The sequence below is a fragment of the Podarcis gaigeae genome, assembly GCF_964106915.1.
Source record: "Podarcis gaigeae genome assembly, chromosome: 5".
Lineage (NCBI taxonomy): Eukaryota > Metazoa > Chordata > Lepidosauria > Squamata > Lacertidae > Podarcis > Podarcis gaigeae.
Genome location: NC_139681.1, coordinates 58,869,254 through 58,894,677, shown reverse-complemented (window position 1 = coordinate 58,894,677; position 25,424 = coordinate 58,869,254). Strand labels below are relative to the sequence as shown.

The 25,424-nt window shown below is 47.6% G+C and overlaps 1 protein-coding gene across 1 annotated transcript; it reads right to left on the bottom strand.

Annotated features, from left to right (window-relative positions):
- Window positions 1-1,134: 1,134 nt before the first annotated feature.
- Window positions 1,135-24,085, bottom strand: PPRC1 (PPARG related coactivator 1). The gene is made up of 14 exons (XM_083737925.1): window positions 23,862-24,085; window positions 16,390-16,530; window positions 15,701-15,853; window positions 14,601-14,702; window positions 11,067-13,779; window positions 10,390-10,443; window positions 8,984-9,044; window positions 8,650-8,717; window positions 6,835-7,684; window positions 4,551-4,688; window positions 3,714-3,780; window positions 2,422-2,543; window positions 2,110-2,261; window positions 1,135-1,531 (listed from the first exon to the last, which is right to left on the bottom strand). The coding sequence occupies exons 1-14, from the start codon at window positions 23,967-23,969 to the stop codon at window positions 1,428-1,430; spliced, it is 4,833 nt and encodes a 1,610-aa protein (XP_083594051.1). The 5' UTR covers window positions 23,970-24,085; the 3' UTR covers window positions 1,135-1,427.
- Between the last annotated feature and the right edge of the window lie 1,339 nt (window positions 24,086-25,424).

Genomic DNA, 25,424 nt, shown 5'->3' with positions numbered 1-25,424 from the left:
GTATTGGCATAGATTTCAGAGCAGAATTCACAGGCCTTTAAATCAAGCACCAGGCTAGGCTATTACTTAGGCCTGTGCACAGCCATACGGATGTGCAGGTCTGATGGAAGACTGCTGGAATGTGTGCTGCTTGCACTTGAGCTAAGACCACGTTCCTACTGCAATTCAGCAAGAAACCTGAAGGATACTATATTGGGCACAGAACCCAGTTTCCAGTGAGCCTCAATTATCAAATTTTTTTTAAAAGGAAGAAAGAAAGAAAAAAGAGGCAGGTTTCTAATCCTTACAGCTTGAAAATTTTGTTTGAATTTCAGCAGGCAATGCCTACTGAGATCTCAAATATCAGGTGTTGCTAGACAAGATTCTCAGTAATCGGGACTTCAGTGTCCTTTGTAATTCCTTGCTCCTATCAGCAGCTAGAAAAAGGGGTGTATCCAAAGCAATGCCAAGTAACAGACTTTTCCCTTCCCTGCATGTCTCACTGAATCTGTCCTGGCCTTCTCCCCACCAACCCTCCAGAGATTTTGGGTAGAGCACAGGGCAGGCATGAGAAAAGGGCAAGTTCCATTGCGCAAGCTTAAATCCATGGAGCACATTAGCTAGATACTTCCCTACGTGATTGCCTTGGTACATCATCATCATAGCAATAGTAATAATAATTATTCCTACTGTGGCCTTGCAACTCTAGAAAAGGGGAGAGCAACTCTGCAGGGTTTGTTGTAGAAATATACCATAGGCGGAGCAAACAGAGAAGGGGTGTGGCAGCACAGGAGACGTTCTGGGTGAGCAAGAGAACAAAACCAGCCCACCCAACCCCACAGGAGCTGAAACACATTAACTATTGGCCATTCAGAACTGTGGTGAGCCTACATTCTTTATAGCCCTGGTGAATGTAGACTGGGAGAAACTAGACAACAAGCAGCTTCTGCAGCCCCACCCACAGCCACCTTACAGCCCACCTGTGGCTACCACAGGTTTTTAAGACAACAGCACATCCTAACTTTGTGTGGCACCTGAGGTGACCCCTTCGGACCTCGATCAGATGAGCTTGATGTCACCCTGAGGCCTTGTACCTTGCCTCCTCCAATCCTGCAGTGACAGATAGAGACAGACAAAAAGTAGGAGCCTGGGAAGATCTATGATTAGAGTTTATTGTCTGCATAGTGATTAAGTGGACTGAAGGCGGTTGATGTTGTTTTTCCATTCCTGTCCCCACTGTTAGAGAAAGTGTCCTTCCCCTTAAATAGTCCCTAGAAAAACAGCCAGGATAAAAATTGTTTATGGGATTTTTTTCTGTTATATTTCATTACAAAACCACGCTGGACATAGCAGCTAGGCCTAAGGGGCACCTGCCCCTGCAGCCAATCTGAGGTAAGGCTGGTGTAGGCAAATGCCTACCGGGCAACCTGAGCCCGAGAGAGCCAGCGTTACCTCTGCAGACTCCGCTGAGCCTGCTTCAATAAGGTGTCGAAGTCAAGGGAGTCAAATTTGCTCCTCGCGGGAGCAGGCTCAAAGTCATCTCGGTTTGAGTCTGAAAAACACAAAGACAGTCACCGGTGAGTCAACGAGAATCAGCAACCAGAAAAGTGCACTGGAATGGAAAGGCTGACTAGGCCTCTAGCCACCTCTACACTCCCCCCAGACTGTATGCCCCAAGAAAACTCTGAAATCAATTATTCCGAACTCTTCTCTCTCTCCCACCTTCTCTGTCACACATAGGTCATGAATATACAGGGGTCTTACTATTATGTTATCCATTTTGGGTTTTTATGTTGAAAACCACCCTGTGATCTTTGGATGAAGGGCGGTATATAAATTTAACACATAATAATAGGCAAAAATCAGTGCCAAGGTAGCTGAACCTCAACTGACAACTCCATTACCCAAGATACTTAAGACCAAGCTTCCTTTGCTGTGTTGTGAGACGCCTCAATGCAGGACTGACACCACAAGAATCATGAGATCGGCAAAATAAAGGTTAAGCATGGGGCTAAACCCCTGCACAAAGAAAGATCCAAGAACTTGGATACTCCTGTTTGCTCAAAGTCTCAGAGAAAGTTCATGGCAACTGTATTTAACCCAAGCTCACAGTCACCTCCATGGACTCACCCAAGTCGGCGTAGTTCCTTTTGCAGAACTGCCGGCGTCCTCCAAAGCACAAGTCAAAGGGCTGCTCATCAGGGCGTTGCAGTGAATGCCCACCGTCTATGGCAGCAAAGGCATCTTCAGCATAGCGGTACGTCACAAAGCCATAGTTATCCCTGCCGGATAGGAAAGACAAGGAATTATGATTCTACAGCTGGGACCAGCCAGGAGGAAAGCGAAGGGCCAGAATCCAAGACCCCATCCTCTTCCCCCCTCTTCCCATTAGCTCCATGCGGCAAAGGAGGTTGCCCAAAGGAAGGCTTGATCCTCTCTTACCCCTGCTCCCGGAAGTGCAGGGTGCATTCCTCAATGATCCCAAACACAGAGAAACGGTGTCGTAGTTCTGAACGAGTCATCCGGCTGGGGATCTTCCCGATGAAGACAACGCGCCGTTCTTCCTATGCACATAATTGAGGGAGAGAAGGAGCAGAACTCAGCCACAGTTATATCAAGCAATCATCTTCCTCCTGCCAATCCACTTGCCCCAACACTCACTACAAACTCATTTTTAAAGATAGATTCCCTTGCTTACTTGTGCGAACCACTGATGGGAAACTCATGGTCCTCCAGGATGCGAATAGAATATGCATTCCAGCATCAGTGAGCACTGCCCATCCAAGAGGAAAAATCTGGAGGGTCACAGGCTTCCAAAACTTGTTCTAACCTTCCCCATGGTGCCTCTGTGGATCACTAAAAGGAGGGCTACAGCTTCTCTGGAAAGTGCCGGAGAATTTTGGGATGGCCTCACGTTCACTCTCTATGTGGCGAATGTGTTCATGTGCTCTACGCATGAACTTCCCCACTGAACAGAAGTCATGAGCTGGTTTAGCTACTATGCAAATACTCACAACTATTAACCTTTGTTCATGCAAATACAACTTCAACTTCTAATAGAAAGTGCCCCAGGACCAGGACCTTACTTGGAAGTTTGCCTAAAGGGCTAAGACATTGTCAGGTTTTCCTCAAGGGAAGGGGAAAAGCCCAAGTTGGTGCACGTTCCCAACCATATGTGTACCATATCCAGGGAAATCCAAATTCAGCAACCAGCATGCTTTTTTGCTAGTTGAGCACATCTGTTTTTATTTTTTCCTCTTTTTTTTTGCAACTCTTGTTGTGTATTTGCCCATCTCAACAAGGACAAAGCCTCTGCAGAACATACCAAGCCTAAACCAGCCACCTCTATGGCTTCTGAGATTTCAGCAAGCATGGCCCACATACTGTCGAGGTCATCTCTGCAGTTCAAGAAGTAGCTACTTGCTTTTTTTTCTTTTTTCTTTTTTAAAGGAATTGCTTGCTCAAAAACTGCACTTCTGCACTGTATTAGCACTTTGGCAGTGAGGAAAGTTCACTGTCACTTAAACAGGCCAGCCTCTTCTTGTCCTTGGATCAATGGAAAAAGCAGGGCTGCCTGGTTCTGGGAAAAACAGCCTAATAGCATTAGGTTGAAGAAAGCCTATCATTTCCAGAGCAGGAAAGCGACACATGGTCTTACAATGACCATGATTAAGGCAGCCCCCCGTAATGTAGCTGCCCTTCCTAGAACACTGGTACGCCCCAGAAATACTCACTATTGCACGGTCTTTGTATCCATTTTTCTGCCTTTGGTAACGCTCACGGGAGCTGCTGGAATTGTATCTGTATGTTTTTTTTTAAAAAAAAGAAGTCAAAGCAAAGAAGAGTGAAAAAAGTGAAATGGTAGCAGAAAGGAAGGAGCAGCTTGATTTTTCACTTAGGGAGATACAGCCATCATCTCCTGGTTTTAGCTCTTAGAGAAGAATGAGATGTTCTAGGCTGCAAGCAGCTTCCAAGGAAGAGAGGGGGTGCGGAGAGAGAGAGAGAGAGAGAAGTACAGACACAATTGGGGTTCACCCACGTGGCTGGCCAGTATAAAGCTAAACACCCCACTCGTTGTGAAGGTGGGGGGGGGGAGTGCCACACAAAAAAACCTGCAAGTTGTTGATCAGGTGACAACTAACTTGTGAAAGTTGGTGCAGTGGCAAGAGTACAGGCAAGACCTGGAGAACCTAGGCTGCTGTTCAGCTATGAAACTCAATGCAAAAGTCACAGCACACACAGAAAAAAAAACACACCTCTGAGCCCCTTGGAGGAAGGGCAGAATACTAAGGTGCCAAATACATGGGAAGGGCTCAAGGTTTCAAGAAAGGAGAATACAAAACTACTTCACAAGGAAAAGCCATATGGTGACTAAAAAAAGCACAAAAAATGTATTTAAAGCATTTCACATTATTTAATGTGGGGAAACAGAGAGGGAGCCCAAGCTGAACATTAAATATTTGACTTTACTTTCATATTAGAATTGCTGGGGTAGTGGTGGAGAAAGGGGAAGAAGACAGATTATCTATCCCACTGTTCAAGAGAACACACACAAGTGCTGCATGTCTCACCTCTTCCTTCTGTGCAGAGAGGGGGAGCAGGAGGATGATCTTGATATGTAGGAGGAACACGAAGAAGACCGGGACCTGCCCCTCGACCGACTCCAGGAGCTCCCACAGGAAGAGGAGCTGGAACTTCGAGAATGGTACCTGGAGTGAAGGAGGGAGCCCAATGAGACCAGCGGCTGCACACACTGTGTGTTCAAGGGAGTGCATGCAAACACACACACACAGGAGCTCCCCTGAGTGACCTTCAGCTTGTGCAACCTGCTTGCAATGGAGCTTCAGCATGCCTTCTCTCCCAAGGAACAAGGGGTTCCCAAGACAGAAAACATTGTGGCGGAGCAGACTGTGACATCTACTTGCATTTGTAGAGGTCTATCCAAAATATATTGGTCAAATGTTCACCCTAAGACATGCCCAAGACGCTTTAACACTTGTTCTGTAAGGGACCGGAGCTTAATTTGCACTACATGCAGAAGATACCCAGTGAAATTCCTAGCATCTAAAGGAAAAAGAAATCAGTTAACAGGAGATGGGGAGAGCTACCCTGGAGAGCTACTGTCAAGAATAGACAATGCTGATCTAGATAGATGAACAGGAAGCTGCCATATACCAGGTAAGACTAGGTAAGGTAATTTACTGCTAACAGTAGAAGTGCAGAATATGCACAGTGGAGTTAATTAAGGGCTGCATAGCCATTTCTATTTCCCCATTACAAGAAATACCAGAAGTATGGCAGATGTTCAGGCCACTGTATTCCACCACAAATCGAGAAGAAGGTCAATTTCTGTGCTTGGTATGCACTGTGCAAGTTAAGGCTTCATTTCCATGAACAGGTCTTAATACAGTGGTACCTCGGGTTACAGACGCTTCAGGTTATGCATTTTCGGTTGTGAACCGCGCTGAACCCAGAAGTACCGAACGGGTTACTTCCGGGTTTCGATGCTCGCGCATGTGCAAAAACACTAAATCACACTTTGCGCATGCGCAGAAGGCCAAATCATGACCCGCACATGCGCAGATGTGGCACTGCGGGTTGCGAACACTGTGGGTTGTGAACGTGCCTCCCGCACTGATCACGTTCGCAACCTGAGGTTCTCCTGTAATTCACCTAATCAAAATTTCTCCAGAGAGAGGCAATTAAGGAGAGAATGCAACTTGCACATCCGTTAGCCATAGACTGTTGCCACCTATGCCATTGTGTGGCTAACCTTCCACTCCAAGGGTCCTGAACACTGGGTTTTTGGAAATAATTGAAATCTTAGGCCTTGATCATCATCAGGATCCATGTGCATTCCTCAGTGCCATCAAGTGAATAGACCAGCTGAAGGCTGGATATTGGCAGCTGCCTCAGGCAGCACAAGATGTCACTAGAAACAGAACTGATGGAAAGAGAAGCAGAGGTTTAATGGGCCCAGTTGAAAAGTTTCAGCAACCCACAGGCTGCCATTCCTAGGATGGCAAAAGTCCTCGTGGTGACTATATGTCACATGCAAACTGAATTAGCCTGTGGCCCCTCCGTATAAGGTGCAGACCAAATCCAACTAACCAACAAAAGGATTTCCATTTAAGCAAGTATGCTCCAGAAGGCTGGCAGAACCTCCAAAAATAAAATTAGGGGCATGGGGAGGCAGGGAGAAAGTCCTGTTGTGCAAACAGAAATCCCTGTGCTAACGGGACCGTGACTTAGCCTTGCTTTGGATTCAACCCAAGAGGGACAGAAAGGGATGCTAGATGCACACTTATTAGAGTAGTTTGCAAAGCTATCCTCCAAGTAACAAGATACAAGTTGAGAAGTTCAGTCCAGAGAGAACCAGAATAAGCATGTAAATATAAAGGTAAAGGACATCTGGACGGTTAAGTCCAGTCAAATTTGACTATGGGGTGTTTTCCAGGTCATGTGACCAGCATGACACTTCTGGTGCAATGGAATATTGTGACGGAAGCCAGAGCGTTTACCTTCCCTATTGGTACCTCTTTATTTACTTACACTATACATACATAGGCACGTATACTGTAGATAAGAGCCTAAGACTCGCTAAGCTAGGAAAGGGCCCAGCTATCCACAAGGCTAGCAAAGAGTGCAGTGGGCTTCCTTTTGGGCAACGTAGACTCCATTGCTGCTCATGTGCATGCAAAACACCCCAAGCCACCCCACAGTATTCCACACCCATAACTTTCAGCCACAACAGCTGCTGAGGGAAAAGGCCCATAAAACTTCTGTGCCACGCAAGGGCAATTTGACACTCGGGGTGCCGAGTCTTGGCAAGAGGAAAGAGACTTCATCCCTCACCTTCGCCAGCGCTTCGCTGGGGGAGACCGAGAACGTGACCGAGAAGAGGAAGCAGAGGAGGAGGAAGAGGAGGAGCAGGAGGATGAAGAGTCACTGTTGTCACTGTCTCCATCAGAGCTGGAGCTGAAGGATCGGCTGGCGCGGGTCCGCCTGCTTCTCCAGGGCCCCTCTGGGGGACTGGCTGACTTCTGCCTGCCCCGGTAGCACCGCAAGGAGCGTTTGGAAGCCAGCCGCTTCTGCCGAACCTCTTGAGGCTGCTGCAACGTGGGTCCTTCTGCATCCCGGCAGGGGGACGCAGCTGGAGATAACAGTACGGAGCATGGATCATCTCTGCCCGCGGACCTTGGTGTGCTAGTCCGGTGGTCCAGGGGCTCCTTTTGTGAGCTGGTGGGGCTGCTGTCCAACAGCGGTGACTCTGATGTGTCAGGGCTCGAGCTGGCTGCAACAGGATTAGAGGCTCTGAGCTGCTCCCGCCCAACATCTCTGGGACTCTGGCAGGCAGCCGCCGTGCCAAGGGAGCCAGCAGGGTCCAGTCTGACAGCAGCAGGGAGCTGACTCGCAGCAGGGGGCTGATCCGGCACTTCTTTTGCCACGGCCTTGATGGGCTTTATTGTTATGTCAGAGTTTTGCTTGACGTTCCACCGGGCACCTCCCTTTGGCTGAGCAGCACTAAGCTGACAGTAGTCATGCTCACCGGAGCCGACGTGAACGGGGGCTGCAGCTTTCCGGTGAGGCTTGCTCAGGGATTTCGTGAGCCTAACGCCTTTGGTGGAGCCAGCCTTACCCAACAGGGAGACGGCCGCCAGGGGTTTCCAGAGCTGGTGGGGCGGAGTGGCTGGAGGCGTCAGTCCTGCAGAGAGACAGAGAGCCCTCAGGAGATGGAAGAGAAACCCATGTGCACAGCACCCCTCCCACCCTCAAAAAACGTGGTCCAGGCAACTGGCCTTGCTGCCCCTCCTATGAGGATGTAAAAGTTTTTGCCCCCAGCAATAGCCCAAACCAGCTCAATTTTGCAACTTTCTCCCAGAAAAAATTAAGAAGTCTCCATCTTCTTGAATAGGCTATGCGGCGGGTAACCTTTTTTTTTTTTTTTTTGTAGCACTCCCTACCGGGCAACCTTCCAGGGACCATATCCCAGTGTTGGGCAGAGCCAGAGATATAAGTGGGAAGAGCAACTTATGCAACTTTTACCACTGCACAGTGGGCTACTTTCTATTTACACACCCTTCTCTGCCCCCCATCTGGACAAGCAATATACATTTTCAAAGTTTGAGGACACATTACAGCCAGAGCAAAATAGTTTGGGGTGTGAAACACAAGTCAGTAAGGACTGTTGCCTGGGCGGAGTTCCAAGGGCCACACAGAGAGGCCTGAAGGGCCACACTCTGCTTCCCCATGCTGTAAACTCTTCCTATTTTTCCTAGGTCTTTGAGTGAATTGGTTGCCCCCCCCAGGCAGTTTACCTTGAATGTAAATTTCATGCCTTTGCATTTTGATGGCAATTTACAATTACTCAATTCTTTTTCTGCTTTTTAGCTTATGTCTTTTCATGTTTATGAAAAGGGTGTGTCACAGTTGCCCCATCTACCTTCCCAAAAGAGCACCCTTCCTCAGCATGAACAGGCCCCTCAGCAAGAGCTCAAAAGAGAATCTCAGGAATGCATTTTTGGGTGCTGAAGAGATGAGGCAAATTAGCTCTGCCCTTAGCACTCACTTCACCTCTACCCCACACCACTCCTGGAGAAAGAGCGTGTTGAATTTCCTGGCAGGGAACATCTCTCAGTACAGAAAGAGCTTAACTCTAAGAGCCTTCACCTGCAACATTGGTGAGCTCTGGCGCCTGAAGCCGGTCCACCATTTTCTTTTCCTGCTGTGCCTCAGAGCTGAAGGGGAGAGAGAGAGAAAGGCCTCTATTACACACAGAGTGTCCCACACAATCAGGAATCACCTAGTCAGCACATGGAGCGCTGAAACACCGCACGCTTGGTACTCCTTAGCAGGTTATCATGCAACTTAGTCCAGGATGTGCGTGCTCTGAAAAGCAGGTCTCTTGCCACCAGTGCCTCCAGAAATGCAGTGCTATTTGTCAACCAAGTGGAAATAATTGTGGGTGGGAAGATACCTGGTTAGGACCAAGTTCTGTACTCACCCATTGTCCCCCAATGTCACATTGTCCTTAGATTTTGCCATACTAGGAGCTTCCTTCTTGGCTAAAAAATAAAATAAAGCAAAGCATTATTCACAAGCATTTTTTCTGAGCACAAAACTTGCCTATCTTTTCTGGAGACCTAGGTTGTTTTCAATGAAAAACACATTCACCCAAGCCAGTGGGCGCATTTATTTTATTTTTACATTTATATCCCATCTTCCCCTTCCAGCAGCGCAAAGTAGCATACATGGTTCTCCCCTCCCCCATTTTATCCTCACAATAACCCTGTGAGGTAGGCCAGGCTGGGAGGCAGAAGCTGGCCCAAAGTCACCAGGTGAGCCAGTGGAGAATTGAACTCTCATCTCCCGGCCAATACTCTTAGCCACTGTACCACACTGGCCCTCAGATAGCTCTCTGCGTTTCCACAAGAAGTTTGGTGCTTTGTGGAAAGAAAGTGCAAGGAAGCCTGGGATTGGCTGCCACCTTCATGTGATACACAAGGCAGTCAGGCATGCTTGTGTCAGCTTGCATTTCTTAGTAGAGAAAGTATTGATCTGATATGCAGAGATCTTTCCTATTCTGATTAATTCAAGAGGGTTCTGGAAGCTTCTCTGTGTGAAAGAAACAAGCAGAAGGTTCACGATGTTTGGGTTATTCCTTCAGAGAAGACAGAGTATAGCTGGCTTAAACTGGTTCTGTTATCTCTTTTTTCAAAGTCATGCTGACTGTAATAGGAGGCCAGAAGGAGCCTCGGTTTCACTTTCTCTTTCTATCTCTTTTCCTTCTGATGTGGTGTTCTGTATACAGTCGTACCTTGGTTGTCAAACAGAATCCGTTCCAGAAGTCCATTCGACTTCCAAAATGTTCGACAACCAAGGCGCGGCTTCCAATTGGCTGCAGGAACTTCCTGCACGCAATCGGAAGCTGTGGAAGCCACACTGGACTTTCGGCTTCCAAAGAACATTTGCAAACTGGAACACTCGCTTCTGGGTTTGCAGTATTCGGGAGCCAAAACGTACAAGTCACAAGGCGTTCGGGACCCAAGTTATGGCTGTATAGTGTTAAGGTTTAGATTTATTAAAGTTGTTGCAACTTTAAGTTAAGTCTGCTGCAACTGGATTTCTTATGGACAGTGCCAGTCCTGAGTGTATTGGATTTGTGACCATTATGCTCATTTGCCTTCAGTAGCGGTAAAGCTCTGCTCAATGAAATACAATTGCCTCTGGGAATCCTGCAACATGTTTAAGTTTTTACTCTGCTAAGTATAGGTTGGAATCTGCTCTGGATCAATATGGAGTAGAATTTCAGCGACAGTTTTGGGACAGGCGAAGAAGCTGGAGGAGTGAACAATCCTGCTGGCACACTGGTCAAGGTGCTGAGCTGCTTGTCCAAATTTCGCAACTCACCTTCTGTCTTTTCAAATTGCTCTAGCAGGCTGGACAAATCAGAGGCTTCAATTCCTGAGGGGAAAATGATAATATTAATGCATTGTGTACACTCGTTTGGGCTTCGTAACTTCTCAGAAGAAGCTTCACTGGGCGGCCGGAAAAGCTGGCTCCCCACAATTAGCACCTGGCCCTCTTTGCCAGCATCTTCAAAACACTGTCTTAAGAGCATGAGAGGGAGACAGACAGAATGTGTAACTACTTAAGCATAAAACATGGAATGCAGTTGTTTGAAGCAAAAGAAAAAAAAGGGGGGTAAACAGGTTGCGAACATGTGATGAGCTAGAAAGAGGACTGTCCCCAGGCTTTAAAGCAGGGCTTCCCAAAGGGATTTTGACCTCCTGAAGTGAAGGGGTCAAGAAATACCATGGGGCAGAAATAGGAAAGGAAAATAAGTTTGCAAGATATAGTGCATAATTAGGAACTATTAGCCTCCAATGGATATGGCCTTCCTTTTCCATTGAGGAACCTCTAAGAAGGGGATCCCACCATACAGGTCTATGAGCCCACCAAGGGGACACCCTGATCTGCACCCCAAGTTCTGTGTCCATCAAAGGACTGCCTGCCATGCCATTCTTGGGCCACAGATGCCATTTAACCCTCTCCTCCCCCCAAACCTCAGCAGCACAGCCACTCACCAATTTCATTGATAAAGGCTTGAACAATGTCCTCTTTACAGCTGCGCTGTGCAATGTTGATGAGTGGTTGGTACTTCCAAATATGGGTTGTTTTCTTGGAGAGCTGAGCAGTTTCATGCACCTTCTGGGGCACCAATGATGCTGGAGAAGTGGTTGCAGTTGGGGCAGCTTCCTCAGCACCCACCTCCATTGCAGTTGGCGCTGGCAGCTTTTCTGGCACTGAGGCAGCAGGAAAGGAAGAACGTTCTTCTTGCGACCAGGAAGCAGGAGGCGCCTCTTTGGCACCTGAAGCTGCAGTGGATATACTCAAGGTCTTCTCCATATGGTCAGAGAGCACAGGGGCCTTCCCTGAAGGTTGTAGCACAACAGGAAAGGACAGCTCTTCTAAGGGCTTCGGGGCCTCCCTGACTTGCTGGGAAGGAGGTGCAGAATGGGGTTCCCCCAAAGACTGAGGGCTGGAGCCCTTCCTGGCACAATGAGTGAGTGCCGCTTCCCCTGAAGGCTCAATGACTGATGGAGAAGGCAGCTTCCCCTGAGCTACTTGCCTCCTTGGGTCAGACACTCTTCTGGGGTCAGCTTTGATGGCAGAAGGGACATGTGCCGACGGGAGCTGTGTAGGCAGGCTTGGTTTCTCACTGGCTGCCAGGCTTTGCATTCTGAAGTGAGAGGGCTCTGGCATCAAGGCTGCATTCTGGGGACCAAGCGCCCCTTCGGAACAAGATGGTGCAGGCAAACTGCCAGCCAGGCATCCCTGATCCCCGTAAGGGATGGGCAACATTGGATGCGGTACTGGCATGCCCGGCCAGTACGGTGGCTGTGGCGCCCACTCGACAGAGCTGTAAGGGGGGCCTAGGGCTAAAGGTGGCAAAGGAATGTGCGGGGGAGGCCAGGTCGGAGGGGGCACAGGAGGAACCATGTGGAAGACAGAAGGGCGGGCCTCAGCAGCAGGAAGTGGAGGTGGCAGGCTTTGGTAGGCGGTTGGCACAGGGGCAAAGGGAGGCCAGGGAGGCACAGGTGGTAGGAAAGCCCCTGAGGCTGGGGGCAGGAAAGGCGGAGGCAGTGTTGGAGGCACCTGAACCCCAACAGGGGGAAAGGCACAGACTGAGCTGGGCAGTGGGGATGCAGCAGGGAGAGATGTGGTAGGTGGCGGTGGAGGAGGAGGTGGAGGAGGAGGAACAGGGCTCATACAGCCATGCTGCAACGGAGGAGCCACTCTTGGTGCAGAATTTGGAGCTGGCATGGATAGAGGTGGGGCACTTGCATTGCCAGCTGGGACAGGAGCAGCAGAGGAGCCAGTGGGCTTCTCAGAGTCCTTTGCCAGTCCAGACGAAGCAACTTTGGAAGGCAGCGGTGGGACCAAGCAAGGAAGCTCAGCCAATTCTGTGGGGAGTTCAGGGAGGCTGGGCCACTTGCTGGCACTCTGGTTCTCTGTGCTGCTCCTAGAGCTCCCTTCGCGAGGCTGGCACTGCTGACGGCGCTGCCTGTATTCACTCAGGCTGAGAGGCCTGGGCTTGGCTTCCTTTGGGGGGCAGCCAGCATCCTCATTACTGGAAGGCTGCCTTTCAAAGTCTGCAGTACTGCTGGGGAGATGCTGGGGAACTTCTGGGCCAGCCACCTCATTCGCCAGCAGGATGGGCTCACTCGGCGCATCCCCCTCCTTCTGCTCAGCAAACTGCAGTTCCTTGTTACACGGCACAAGTGGGGTTTGGGGCTCCAGTTCCTCCATCTCAATATCCGATCTTTCCACTGTATGGGCTGACTGGTCTGAGAGCAACCTGCCCTGCTCTTCCCCTCCAGCTTTCTCCACCTCCTTCTCTGGCACAGGGTGGCTTGGCTTAGTCCCTGCCTGGTCCTCAGGACAAACAGGAATCAGCCCACAGCTTGTGGCCTCTTTGCGCCCCATTGTTTCCTTGTTGGATTTTCTCTTGGTGCACATCTGGTCCTTTGCCAAGGCACTACGCTTTGCTTTTTTGTGTGCAGCTGAGCCAGGTTCAAATATATGATCTTGATCATCCATTGAGTCCTGACTTTTTGCCCCTGCATGAGCATCTTCTACCACTTGGAGGGCAACCCTGCCGACATCCTCAGCCCGCTTGTCCAGGTCAGGCTCTCCGTCCAGGCAGGCAGCCTTGGTGCTGTCAACAAGTGGTAATTTTTCCAGGGCAGGATCCAGGAGTGCTGCCCCTTCATCCACATGGCTAGCTGTACAGTTGCTCTCAGTTCCGTCCTGGATCTCTGTCTCCATTCTCTGCAGGACCACAGGGATCTCCATGCTCTCTCCACTCTCAGGCACCACCTCCAAAACAAGTGGGCCAGCAAGGAGCTCCTCGGCAAGGGGCCGGTTGTTAGGACTCAGGCACACTGTGAAGGTGGGTATGCAGTAAGGGTGCATGGACCTCACCAGCTCACTGAGGGAGATGCTCTCTGGGGCAATGACACAGGGACCATCACTTGCAGGTGGGTTCGGTTCCGCCTCCTTCATCACTGATGCTACAAGGGTCTCCTTCACACCTGCCCCCAAACCCTGCCTGCTGCTTGTTGCGGCCGCTTCCTCCTCCTCCTCTTCCTCCCCATCACTGCGCTGCAGCACAGGCAGATCTCGGTCCCTGTGCCTAAACAGCACCCGCTTGCTACTGGGCTTCTTTGAAGCAGCCGAGTCGTTGTGACAACTTGGAGGCAGTCCCAAAGGGAGGCTGGCAGTGCTGGCTTCAATCTGGAGGGGAAAAGAGATTATGTAGTAAAGTTCCTTGCAGGTATTGATGATCTGGGGGGGGGGGACGGGAGGGACGGACGTGATTTCCGACTCCTTTGCTATCTCACCAAAGGATGCTTACTAAACACTGACTTGAAAATAGAAAGATCCACTGCTAGAATTACAATGGTACCTCAGGTATAAACGCTTCGGGTTACAAACGCTTGAGGTTACAGACTCCGCTAACCCGGGTTAAGAACTTTACTTCAGGATGAGAACAGAAATTGTGCAGTGGCAGTGGAAGGCCCCATTAAGCTAAAGTGGTACCTCGGGTTAAGAACAGTTTCAGGTTAAGAACGAACCTCCGGAACAAATTAAGTTCTTAACCAGAGGTACCACTGTTTATTAGTCTCTTAGGGTTGCCAGGTCATCATCCAAGGGGTGCTTTTACTTATTTACAGCATTTTTAAATGCATTTGCACCTTTCATAGCTATGCAAAAGGCAGCAGCTAAGCAAGTGGCGTTTCTACCGTTTCTGAAGTACTCCGGTGGCAGAGGTTGCCCTTACTTGACTCCTGCTGATTTGGAACTCAGCTCCCCCTCTATGTAGCCCCCAATCCAGGAGAGGCCATGCCAAAGAGGGCTTCATAAATAATCATGATACAAGGCAGATAGGTGCAGGAAAATATTAGTTTAATATTTCATTTTTTTTTTATACACTGCTTGATTGTAAGAAGAAAACCTCAAAGCCGTTTGCAAGATAATGTAACAAACAGTAAACCAGAGAGATAAAAACGGGGTTGCCCACTGCACAACCCACCCATTTGGTTGGAACATCTCACCTTCTCTGTCACAATGGAGCAAAGTCTAGGCTCCTTTAAGTCCTCTATGGTGTGGAAGTCTTGTTCAGGGGGTGTCACGGACAAGCTGAGAAACCTCTGAAACTGACAGAAGGAGAGTAGTTTGGAAAGCAGAAGTAAATTCAACTAAATCTGAAAATGCCATGTGAAGCGCTCCTATTTTACCAGCAGAAGCTAAGCTTTGCAAGCTAGAGCCAATCCATGCTTGTCTGGGGTGCATAGATTAAGGGATGTTCTTCAAACCACATTTAGCATCTTTGCATGTTTCCACCCAAAGGCAAGAGAGCTCTTTTAACACTACCTAGCCACCTCTTAATGCCACAACATGTGCACCAGAGGGCGCTCTGACCTTGCAGAGTTCACAGTGTGCTAGACCCATTACATTTGGATGCCAACTTTGAAGAGGGATATCCTTGCCAGGATTTTCTGAATGCGTGTACTGATGCACATGCCTGCCAGGAAGAGGCAGCTAGCCTGGAGAAAATGATGTCACTATTGTCAATGTATAAGCAAAAAAAAAGACGTGACTGTTCAAAGAAACTTCATCATCAAATGCAGATTGAGATGAGATCACAGGTGAGGAAAAGGGCCTCCAGAACTTCCATAAGGGTGATAAGCATTATCCTGGAACTGTGACACAACCAAATGCTAGCAGCCAAGAACAGGATGCTGTTGTGTGTATATAATGATGACAGCAATAAGCTTGGAAATCTTGGAGCTGAGTACCAAGCAAAGTATTAAGCAGCTTGGATGCTCAGCCTATGGGAGAAGTTTCAAGCTGAAGGAAGAGGAGGATGGGGTCATTCACATCCAAGTCTTCTCTTGGTGGAGAAAAAATATATACTTGTGAACTTAGTTGAGATTAGATGAAACAAACTCTGCCAGGGTTCAATCAGCCTATGGTATTACTAAGACAGGATGAAAGTTACATTAGCTTCTGTCAAACTGACATTTCATAATTAACCTTACCCGGGATGGGCTGCAATTTCAAAGGTGCTACACTGTTGTGGTAACCCCACCATTTTAACTGGCCACACAAGAGAAGGCAAGCAAAATCTTCTGTCCCATAAACCATGTCATACCGAAGAATTATCACGCTCTCTGGGTGATGTCAACAATTCAGAGTCAGGAATGGTATCAAAAGGAGAGAGAGACTCGTCATCGGTGCTATCCAGAATATCTGTGATTGCAGTCAACAGGGAAAGCTCGTTCTCTACATCCATGCGGCCTTTTGTCTGTTAGGAGGGGAAAAACAAACCAAATTTGGAATAGACACTCAGTTCACATATGAAACTCAGGGATGGCCAATTTAGCTTTACCCAGGGAGAGTCCAAGGAAGGAAAGAAGCAACTCTCAAGCTCATTTCCAACACAGGCTTAACTCACTGAAAGTTACATGGAAAACAAATCAAGTAATCAAGCTGTGGAGGTCAAGGAATGGAATGATAACAGAGGGTTGCTGTTAATGGCAAACAGCTCAGATCTGCAAGATGAAGGAGCATTACCAAGATAACTTCACAACCAAATAAACACAGAATAGTTAGAATAATTGAAAATAAAATTCTTGCAGCTGGTTAACATTCCTCATACCATCCAAATAACGACTTCTGAAGCAGATGTGAGGAATTTAGATATTAGGCCAGCCAGCACATAGCCACTAAGAGTATAAGGTCTATAAATCTCCCAGAGGATGTCTGAACTTTGAGCTTCAACGCAGGCCCACACCAGTAGGTTGCTGGCTGGCTTTCGTCTCTCCATAGAGCAGACCATACCTCAGTCAGACTGCTGAAATCCTCAATGATGGAGATGACAGAAGAGTCTAAGTAGTCCTGCATCGTTTCCAGGAACTCTCCTGCTTCAAGGATGGTTTCTGCATCCAGTGATGTCAAATGCAAATCCTCTGCCAATAAGTACTGGGGTGAAGGAGAAAAAGGAAGAACAGATGAGGGCACAGAAAGCTGCTTGGGGGACAATGTAAGTCAATTACACATTACCTGCTAGGTGCAGGTAAGAGCCTTCCCAAAAGTTGACTGTCTGATATTAATGCCCTCTCCTCAATTTAAACACTTGTCTAAACAATCAGGTATCCTTCAGCATGAAGGGTAGGATATATATCAATTTAATGAAAAAAAGGTACACACAAAAGGGATTTATTGCATGTGTGGCACAAGCACCAGTTCTGCAGTTCTAAGCAATCAAGTGGGCACATATGGGGTGAAACACTCCTTCCAGTAGCCTTGTTCCAAACTGCTGAAGGCATTATATACTAACAGAAACTTACTATACGTACATATAGTACAATAACATTGTTTTCTCAAGTATTACAGAGCAACTACTTGCAAGAAAAGCCTTGATGCCAATAAGGCTTACATTTTTGGTGCTGAGCTTCTTTAAGAGGGAAGCAACCATTCTGCAGTTTTGGAAAAACCTCCAAGGTGTGAAAAAGCTTTTTCCCCGCCCTGAGATCATACAGGGGAAACACATACTGGAAGAATTTTGCATCTCAAGGAGATGGGTTAATTGGTTTGTACAATTATTCTTCCTTGCTTCTCAGCACATCCTTCAGGACTTTCAAGGGCTTTCTGGTTTGCTTTATTGTTTTGACTTGCTGCTTGTGTTTCAAGGATAAGTGTTGGCAGAATGTGGGAGGATCAGCTTGTGAGCAAGTTCACAAGGTTGGGTGCCTGCCAGGAGGAGTACAGCTGCAGAATTTATTAATTAGGCCAGTGGACAGGGGCCAGCATATATTATCTTGCAGGTGATGTGACATTCCTCACACCATCCAAATAATGACTTCTGAAGCAGATGTGAGGAATTTAGATATTAGGCCAGCCAACACATAGCCACTAAGAGTTTAAGGTATATTTATATAGCTCTCAGGTGGGATCTGAAATCTGACCTTCAATGTAGATCCAGACCAATAGGGTGCTGTGCTAGCCAGCTTCGTCTCCCCATTTTCATTCTCATCAACTAAATAGGAAAGTATCTTATATTGTTTCTCTTATGTTGCTCTGCTTAAATACTGGTTTCAATGACTTTTATTTTGTATTGAGTAAAGGTAAAGGTAAAGGTACCCCTGCCCGTACGGGCCAGTCTTGCCAGACTCTGGGGTTGGTGCGCCTATCTCACTCAAGAGGCCGGGGGCCAGCGCTGTCCGGAGACACTTCCGGGTCACGTGGCCAGCGTGACATCGCTGCTCTGGCCAGAGCCAGAGCCAGAGCCAGAGCCGCACACGGAAACGCCGTTTACCTTCCCGCTGGTAAGCGGTCCCTATTTATCTACTTGCACCCGGAGGTGCTTTCGAACTGCTAGGTTGGCAGGCGCTGGTACCAAGCAGCGGGAGCGCACCCCGCCGCAGGGATTCGAACCGCCGACCTTTCGATCGGCAAGTCCTAGGCGCTGAGGCTTTAACCCACAGCGCCACCTGCGTCCCTTATTTTGTATTGAGTACTATTTAATAAATCACTGAGTTTTTCTCCCCTGGTGTTATTTCCACTGACTCCCAAAGAACTCTTGCATTTGGCAAAACAGATCACTAGAGTCAGAAGTGCAGCCCTTTTCATCCAATAAATGTTGGATTCCTGCCCCTAAGTAAACTCAAGCTGTTTTGCTAATACCTTATCCTCCAGTTAGGGTACCAATGTTGCCTTACTACCCAAAGCTAGCATGCACTAGGTCAGGAGTTGTCAATGTGAGGCTCTCCAACTCCCATCAACCCCAGCCAGCATGGCCAATGGAATTTGTCTGGAAAGCACAATCTTGCTATCTCTGCACTAGTTTCTATCCCCAGTTGCCTATTTCCATAGTCTCTGTTGATTAGCCCACAGCATGGAACTTTCTTGAGTCAGTGCATGTTTGCCCCCCACCAACACACACACAAAAAAATCAAAGAAAAAATGCCAAGCCACAAAATAAGGTGCAATTTGTTGCTATTGCAAGAAAGGTTCATATCATCCAACCGTGCTAAACATGTTTTTGAGGAATGGATCTTCAAATATTCTAAGCAATGGAATTATCATATCAGCACTGGAATATTCAAGAGACATTTGCACAATAGGATCACCATGCTGATCTCTGGATCACTTCTCAAGGGCTAGGGGGTGGTGAGAAAAGACAGGAGCAGTTGCTGTAAATGGCTTGCCTTAAACAAGGACAACTATTTCAAGGTAAAGGCTAAGCTGGAAGAAAGCAGTGGTCTTCATCTATTTCTACATGGCAGATTCTACAGGAGTAACATTAACTATGAGACAGCATTCCAAAATCAGTACTGTATTGTCAGAGTCAGCAGCAAATAAACATGCATGATCTCTGGGAGGAGCCACCCATTCTGACCTGGGAGATATTTTCTGGCTGCTGAATCAACACATTTAAGATGGGAAACTTGCCAACTGGAAAAGTTTGCCTTCACTACTGGTTCTGACAGATGGATATGGTGGGAATTCCATTTTCCAATGCCTGCCCCCTAGCCTTTAGGAAGACATAACTGCAAGAGAATGTGATGAGCAAATTTATGGGAAACTGTGACAATGAATGGATTACCTGCGGACCTCCGTATGCTATTGGATGCCCAGCCATTGTGGTCCAACAATATCTATAGGGCTATAGGTTTGAACCCATACTGGACCCTGTTTAGCTTTGCAGACATGCTAGCAGTTTACTGCTGTACCACAGGTGCAAAATCCCACTTCACATTACAGAAAAAATGCAGTTATCTCATTCACCATATGAACAACAACAAAAAAATTCCATTAATGCTCCTTTATTTCCGAGGAATGTTCTCCGGACACCATATTCCACTGCAGTCTAATATCAGCCAAGGAGCATTATAAAGTCAAATATGCTGTAACACACTGTACCTCAAAAAAACCCTCTAACACATGCATTCAGTGAATACTATTGCAGTCTGACATATGTTTTGCAGTAACTTGGGATCCTTCTTAGCCCCGTATATCAAACTGAACTGCAATGGGAACAGCAACATTTTTATACTCTTCCAATGAACATTCTACAGGCACCACTCAACAAATCAAGGCATGGCCACCTTGCAATTAACCACTTGTTTAGAGTTGCAATCCTGTCCACGTAAGCAGTTTCCTACTACTTAGCTGCACTGCACACACATGGATGTCCAGCAGGCAAGTTGGTAAATGTTATGCAATTATCTGTAAACACTAGGTCAATGGAAGGTAGCAGAGCTGGCAGGATAGGAGAGATAGGTAAAACTATGAAGCTGAAGACTAGCTTCTCGGGGCAAAGACTATTTTTGTTATGTAACTGTAAGGTGCCCAGTGGTAGTAGTAGTAGTACTATCATCATCATCACCATCATTAACAATTTTCCGACATCAAGAAACGTGTTCACAAATATATGCCTAATGCGCTGTACTTTCACATTACAGCTAAACCTTACTCCAGATGAGTTTCTGGAACAGAAATGTCCAATTCGCCATCCTTCACAGAATCTATGATACAGGTGCCAGGAGTCACATGAACTGTTGCTCTTCCCAGATACCAAGCACAGAGATGCTAAATCCCTTCAACATGCCTGTTATCATTTTCTCTGTGTTCTGCACTTGCATCAACTCAGTGGCAATGCCCACCGCCCCCAGCAGCATGCAGGGGAGGAGATCATTCTGTCTGGCCAGCTAAAATGCTGGTGCTGATGGAACATTCACCGTAGTATGAAGTTGAATCCCACCCTGAGTTAATGCTTGCTAATCACCACCAAAGTTCTGCACCTCTCAGTTTGGTTCTCATTTGTCAAAAATCCTGGTTTCCAGCCTGCCGTATTTTCTCATGTCCATTCCTCTGTGCAAAAGCCACCGTAACAGACTTTCTTACCTGTGGCAAGCTAGGGAAAGGATGCTGCTTCTTTACAAACAAGCACCTTCTGATCCATTTCAGCACTTTGATCCTACTGCTGACAGTACTTTAACTCCACCAAGGCAGGCTCATAAACACCTCTTCCTAGGGCCACTCCTTTTTTTTGGTGAAGCAGGGCTAGTCTCAGGGATGCGAACACCCACAGAGCAGCCAGCTCAGCTTCAGAGAGGGAGGAAATGTGCAGAGCTGGTTAGAAAGCAGCTATGGAACAAGTTCTAACTCAAAGCACGTTTAACCGCTTCCCTCCCTAGACATCCAGCTGAAATTATTGGGCTTTGCACAGCAGACTCTCACTACAAGGACTTGGCAATACTCCATGAATACCTGGGAGCATTCTTTGGCCTGATGTCTCAGTCACCAAATTTTTCCATGACAGCTTCCCACCTTGTCAGCCAAAATTCTTTTCAGATGCAGAATCCAGAGCAGGGCTGCTAAACTGTTCCACATTTTCCATGTGGAGGAGTCTGCATAGCTAGCTTCTCAGATTCTGAAAATTCCTAATCAGTTTAAGCTTGAAAATAACCCAAACAAGCTCAAGGTAAGATAGTTTCACATGTTGGGGGGGGGGGGGGAACAATCCTGGCCTTGGATCTCCATTGTGGTCATTAACATCAACTGCTCATCTTTTGGTTGGGAAAGTGGATTTGTCTACCATCTTTCTCTGAAGGTCCAAATGTGGTGGTTTTAAGTCACTAGGCCTGAGTCAATATGCTGCGTGAAGAGCTAATCACCTAAGTGAGCATGGATGCATCAGCAGGTAAATTCCTGACACTGACTGCAGGTTTGACCTTGCTGCTCCCTCAAACTGCTGTAGGTTATGTTTGGTTAGCCATCAGGTCCCTGATTACAACACCATGTCACCTAAAGCTGGATTTTCTCTCCTAACGCCTTTATAACTGTGGACCAGGGATGATGGGATTTGGAGCCCAACATCCAACTCCCTAGAAAGCTACATGCTCCTCCTCCCTGCTATAAGCTCACAAGATCTTTGTCTATGCTACCCAGTGTCCTATACTGAATCTTGTTTCCAGATTTGCCTTCTCCAATAGGCAAACATATTCCAGTTATATAGTAAGCCCATAACTTACACCAGGGTTACATTCCAGGGGTTGCCCCTAAAGCCAAAATTGCACATACAGTAGTCAAAACACAATGGATTCAATGGCAGGTGGGATTGCCAAAGTCATTTTTCCCAGGCCCCTTTCTGCTCCCTTTCATCATCATCATCATCATTTTGCCATGCACATAAAGCTGAATGCACACAAGTTGTGGGCTTACTGTATCCTAATAAATGCCCCTACAATACTTCAATTGTAATTTAACAAAAGTATAGATTATTAAGGAATTAACATTAAGAATACAGTGAAGGGAAATAGAAAACAAAACAAGAATCCTTAAAGAGGATTCTAAACAAGAGATGACAGGTTGAGAATTAACACATCTACCAATGTAATAAAGTCACATATGTTATGAAGCCTAAAGTCTGGTACTTGTATCTGCTTAGCAGTGAGTTCTCCATGGTATTAGGAATATAGGAAGCTGCCTTACACAGTCAGACCATTCCACTGGCCCATCTAACTCAGTACTGTCTAATTGACCAGAAGTAGCTTTCTACGATTTGTGATAGGGTATGATTGTACTCAGAAAGAATTCATGGGCTTAGTGAGCTTATTACACTGCGAAATTCAATTAAGATATGCATGCGGAATAGTGACAAATGAAAACCTAAGATAAAATCTTGCAAGAGAAGCCAAACATAGTGGTTCAGCTTCTGCAGATGAAAGCTAAGGAAGGCAGGTTCACCTACCACTTAACACCCCTTCCACTTCCAACTGCAACAGGCTGGTAATTTAGCAATATAAATTATATTAAATGCATTTTACTTCTCACTGCACAGACACACAAAGCAACTAATTTATTTTTGCATGGTCAGGACACAGTCTGCAATCACATGCTTAGTACATTCATCACATGGTAAGGACGTGGTAGGACGGAACTCAATTGGAGAAGAAGTCCAGCTGGAGTCCCAGCAGACTCTTCCAGTGAACAAAATGCCAAAGCAGGCCACATGCACGTTACAGCTATTTATCATTCCTAACATGGGCATACACTCTCAACTCCCATAAATGGCTTCTCTCTCAAACTGCTTGCTGGAAGCAAAAGCCATGCTCCAAGTGATCATAATTTTTTCAAAAAATATATACCCCAATACCAAGGGTTTTCAGGAATGCTGGTAGAATCAGATTCAGAGAACAAGAGATGCTAGATTGTTTGGAGCAGACAGAGAGGCATGCATGCTTGTAGAGTGCCTTCTCTCAGAAGAATTGAAACTGCATCATCAAATGGGGCTGAACAGGATCAGCAAGTGGGTGGGGATGAACACACCCAGAAATGAAAAGCTTTGGGTGGGGGGTGTATGAGAGGAAGAGGGTGGAGTTAAGGCAGGCAAAAGCATCAGGCCCCATTTTTACATGAGGGAACGCTTCCAAGTCTGCAGCCAACCCAGCACATGAGAGACAGGGCTCACCCATCTCCAGAAGAAGCAAAAAGTGCTCTAGCCCACATTGGCATGGGTGGAGGAGACAAAACGAGCCCCGCCCCGTTATGAAAGATAATGTGGATATACCACAGAAGAGAGAGTTAAAAAATAATCACGGGAAAGGGGCTCATTCTGAGCCAGATTTGATCAGAGCGATTCCTAAAAGATTCATATGCCACGACTAAGTGGGGAGGTCCTATTTCCCTTGCTTAAACCCAGGACCCCAGCCAAGTCATAAATACCCCAGTTCTCCACGGAAATAAGTCCAAAAGTGCCCCAATGGTGGTCTTAGAGACACCCCCTCCCGACAAACCCTAAAGCCAGGACTAGCATGTCTTAGAAACCTCCAGTTTAACGTATCCGTTATGTCGAGGCCCTCGATAACTTTTTTTGTCGGGGGTGGAGGCCACCCCCAGATCTCTGAACTGCGGTGGCCCTGACCCAGCTTCCCAAAGCCCACCTTATGTCACCGTGTCACTCCTCTGGCCGCCACCGTGCGCCCGGGGCCCACGCGAGGAGCCTCTCTGGGACTCCACCATTCGCAACTTCGCAAAAGCTGGAGCCAGATGTTCCGCTAAGTATTTCCCTCTCCTGCCCCCGAAGCTCCCTTCCGAGGGCACCGGTTCCTGCCCGGTTCCAGCGCTGCCTTCGCCCTCCTCGCCTCCCAACCCCAGGGCCATGCTAACCCCGGTTTCCCGGTCGTGCTGGCCGGTGCCACCTCCCTATGCCGGCCACGCCGCCTCCACGTGTCCACCCAGCGCCAGCCAAATGGGCTAGCCCAACTCTCTCCCGCCCGCCACCAGCCGCCAGACCCGGCCATTACCTGCGTGGAAGAAAGGCCATTGCTCGCCACGGGCTCCGGGCCCCCTCGCAGCGGGAGGGTTCCCCCAGCCCCGGCATGTCCCGCGCCGCCGCCCCACAGCGCCGCCATCTTGGCACCTCCTCGCAAGCAGTTTCAGCAGCCCGGCCGGCACGCTAAAACTCTGTTTCCCAGAAGGCAGCGCGGCGGGGAAGTGAGCGTTTCTTCTGGCGCGATGTATGCTGGGAACTCCGTTCCCTAAAGCATCATAGGCGTTGTAGTTTCTTCTGCTGGAGGCGGGCTCAAACAATAATCAATCACTTCAGGCTTGCAGTAATAGCGCGGACATTCAGTGGTAAAAGCATTGCTTTATCTTTGCATTGGTCTGAGGTAATGCTACAGTTTTTAGCCTATTTGGTATGCAGTTAAGAAACTGTACAGAGGAGAAATCGTTTGGCACTGGACTTCATTGTGGTTATCGCAGGGTATACGGTAACTAAGAGGTGTTCTTCAGCCTTCGCCTGTCTGAATCTCATGCTTTGTGATGGGATCTCTTCAAGCTGCGTGGTTGATTTTTCCAGCAGCGTAATCGGAGGTTCGTTTTTATGCAAGATGCAGAAAACCCTCAAAAATTGCTCTCCTGTTATACTACTACGTCGTTAGCATGCAGGTGAAAACGATAAAGAAAGGCTACGGAGATCAGTATTGCAGTAATTGTTCTGCTTAGTCTTCTCTTTTTGAAACAGGTCCAGATCCCAAGAACCAAGGTTGCAAAAATACTGCCAACTAGCGTGCCCATTGAACACAGCGAGATTTCATAGGTCCGACTACGCACGCATAGGATCGCGCTGCTTAGCACACTATGTGCGCGGTAGGCAGTCTGGTGACTGATTTGCAGATTCGGTGACGCACAGTCTGTAGTTTTGTTCTAGCCTTGGACCCCGAAAGACGTCTCGGTACAAAGCAGTATTAAATCATTTCCGACAATTTCCTTTTTATTGAATGCGGCATTTCCTTGCTTATAGCTGCGATGAATTCTAAATTCTTATGCGGCGCGAGAAAAAGCAGACTCTTAACAAAGATCAGCTTTGGACCTAAGGCCGTTAGGCAATCTTGTTACATGATTACAATACAATAATACAATTATGCGAAGGAGGAAGACATTTTACAGTTGGGCACAGGCTGCTGCCTCAGCTCCATCTTAATAGTAGGCGGCCCGCCCTTCGACCCCAGGAGTGGGTGACGTCACTCAGCCCCGCCTCTTTGTGGCCTCATTTTCCCGCGGTTAGAGCCCGGAAGTTTCCTCCCACAAGCTTTGCTTGGTGCGTGCTTGGCTTCCATGTGGGCAGCTGAGCTGCTGCGTGGTGAGTCAAGCTTAGCTGCAGCTTTGCCAAGAAGGAAGCAGACAAGAAGCCGTGGTAATACTCCAAGCCTCAAGGGGCGAACGGGCTGAGCAGCCGGCACTCTTAGAACCACCCAGTCCAGCTGCAGCCACTTGGGCTCAGAGGATTTACTTGTTTGTTTATTATCATTTTTTGCAGTTCATACATTTCATAAATATTAACAGTATAATAGCAGTAACAACAA

Excerpts from the sequence above, each read along its gene's own strand:
- PPRC1 (XM_083737925.1), bottom strand. The coding sequence starts at position 23,969 with ATGGCGGCGCTGTGGGGCGGCGGCGCGGGACATGCCGGGGCTGGGGGA. Across the intron at positions 14,703-15,700 it reads GAGAGCGTGATAATTCTTCG|TTTCAGAGGTTTCTCAGCTT; the intron begins GTATGACATGGT and ends TCCTTCTGTCAG. Across the intron at positions 7,685-8,649 it reads AGAGCTCACCAATGTTGCAG|GACTGACGCCTCCAGCCACT; the intron begins GTGAAGGCTCTT and ends GTCTCTCTGCAG.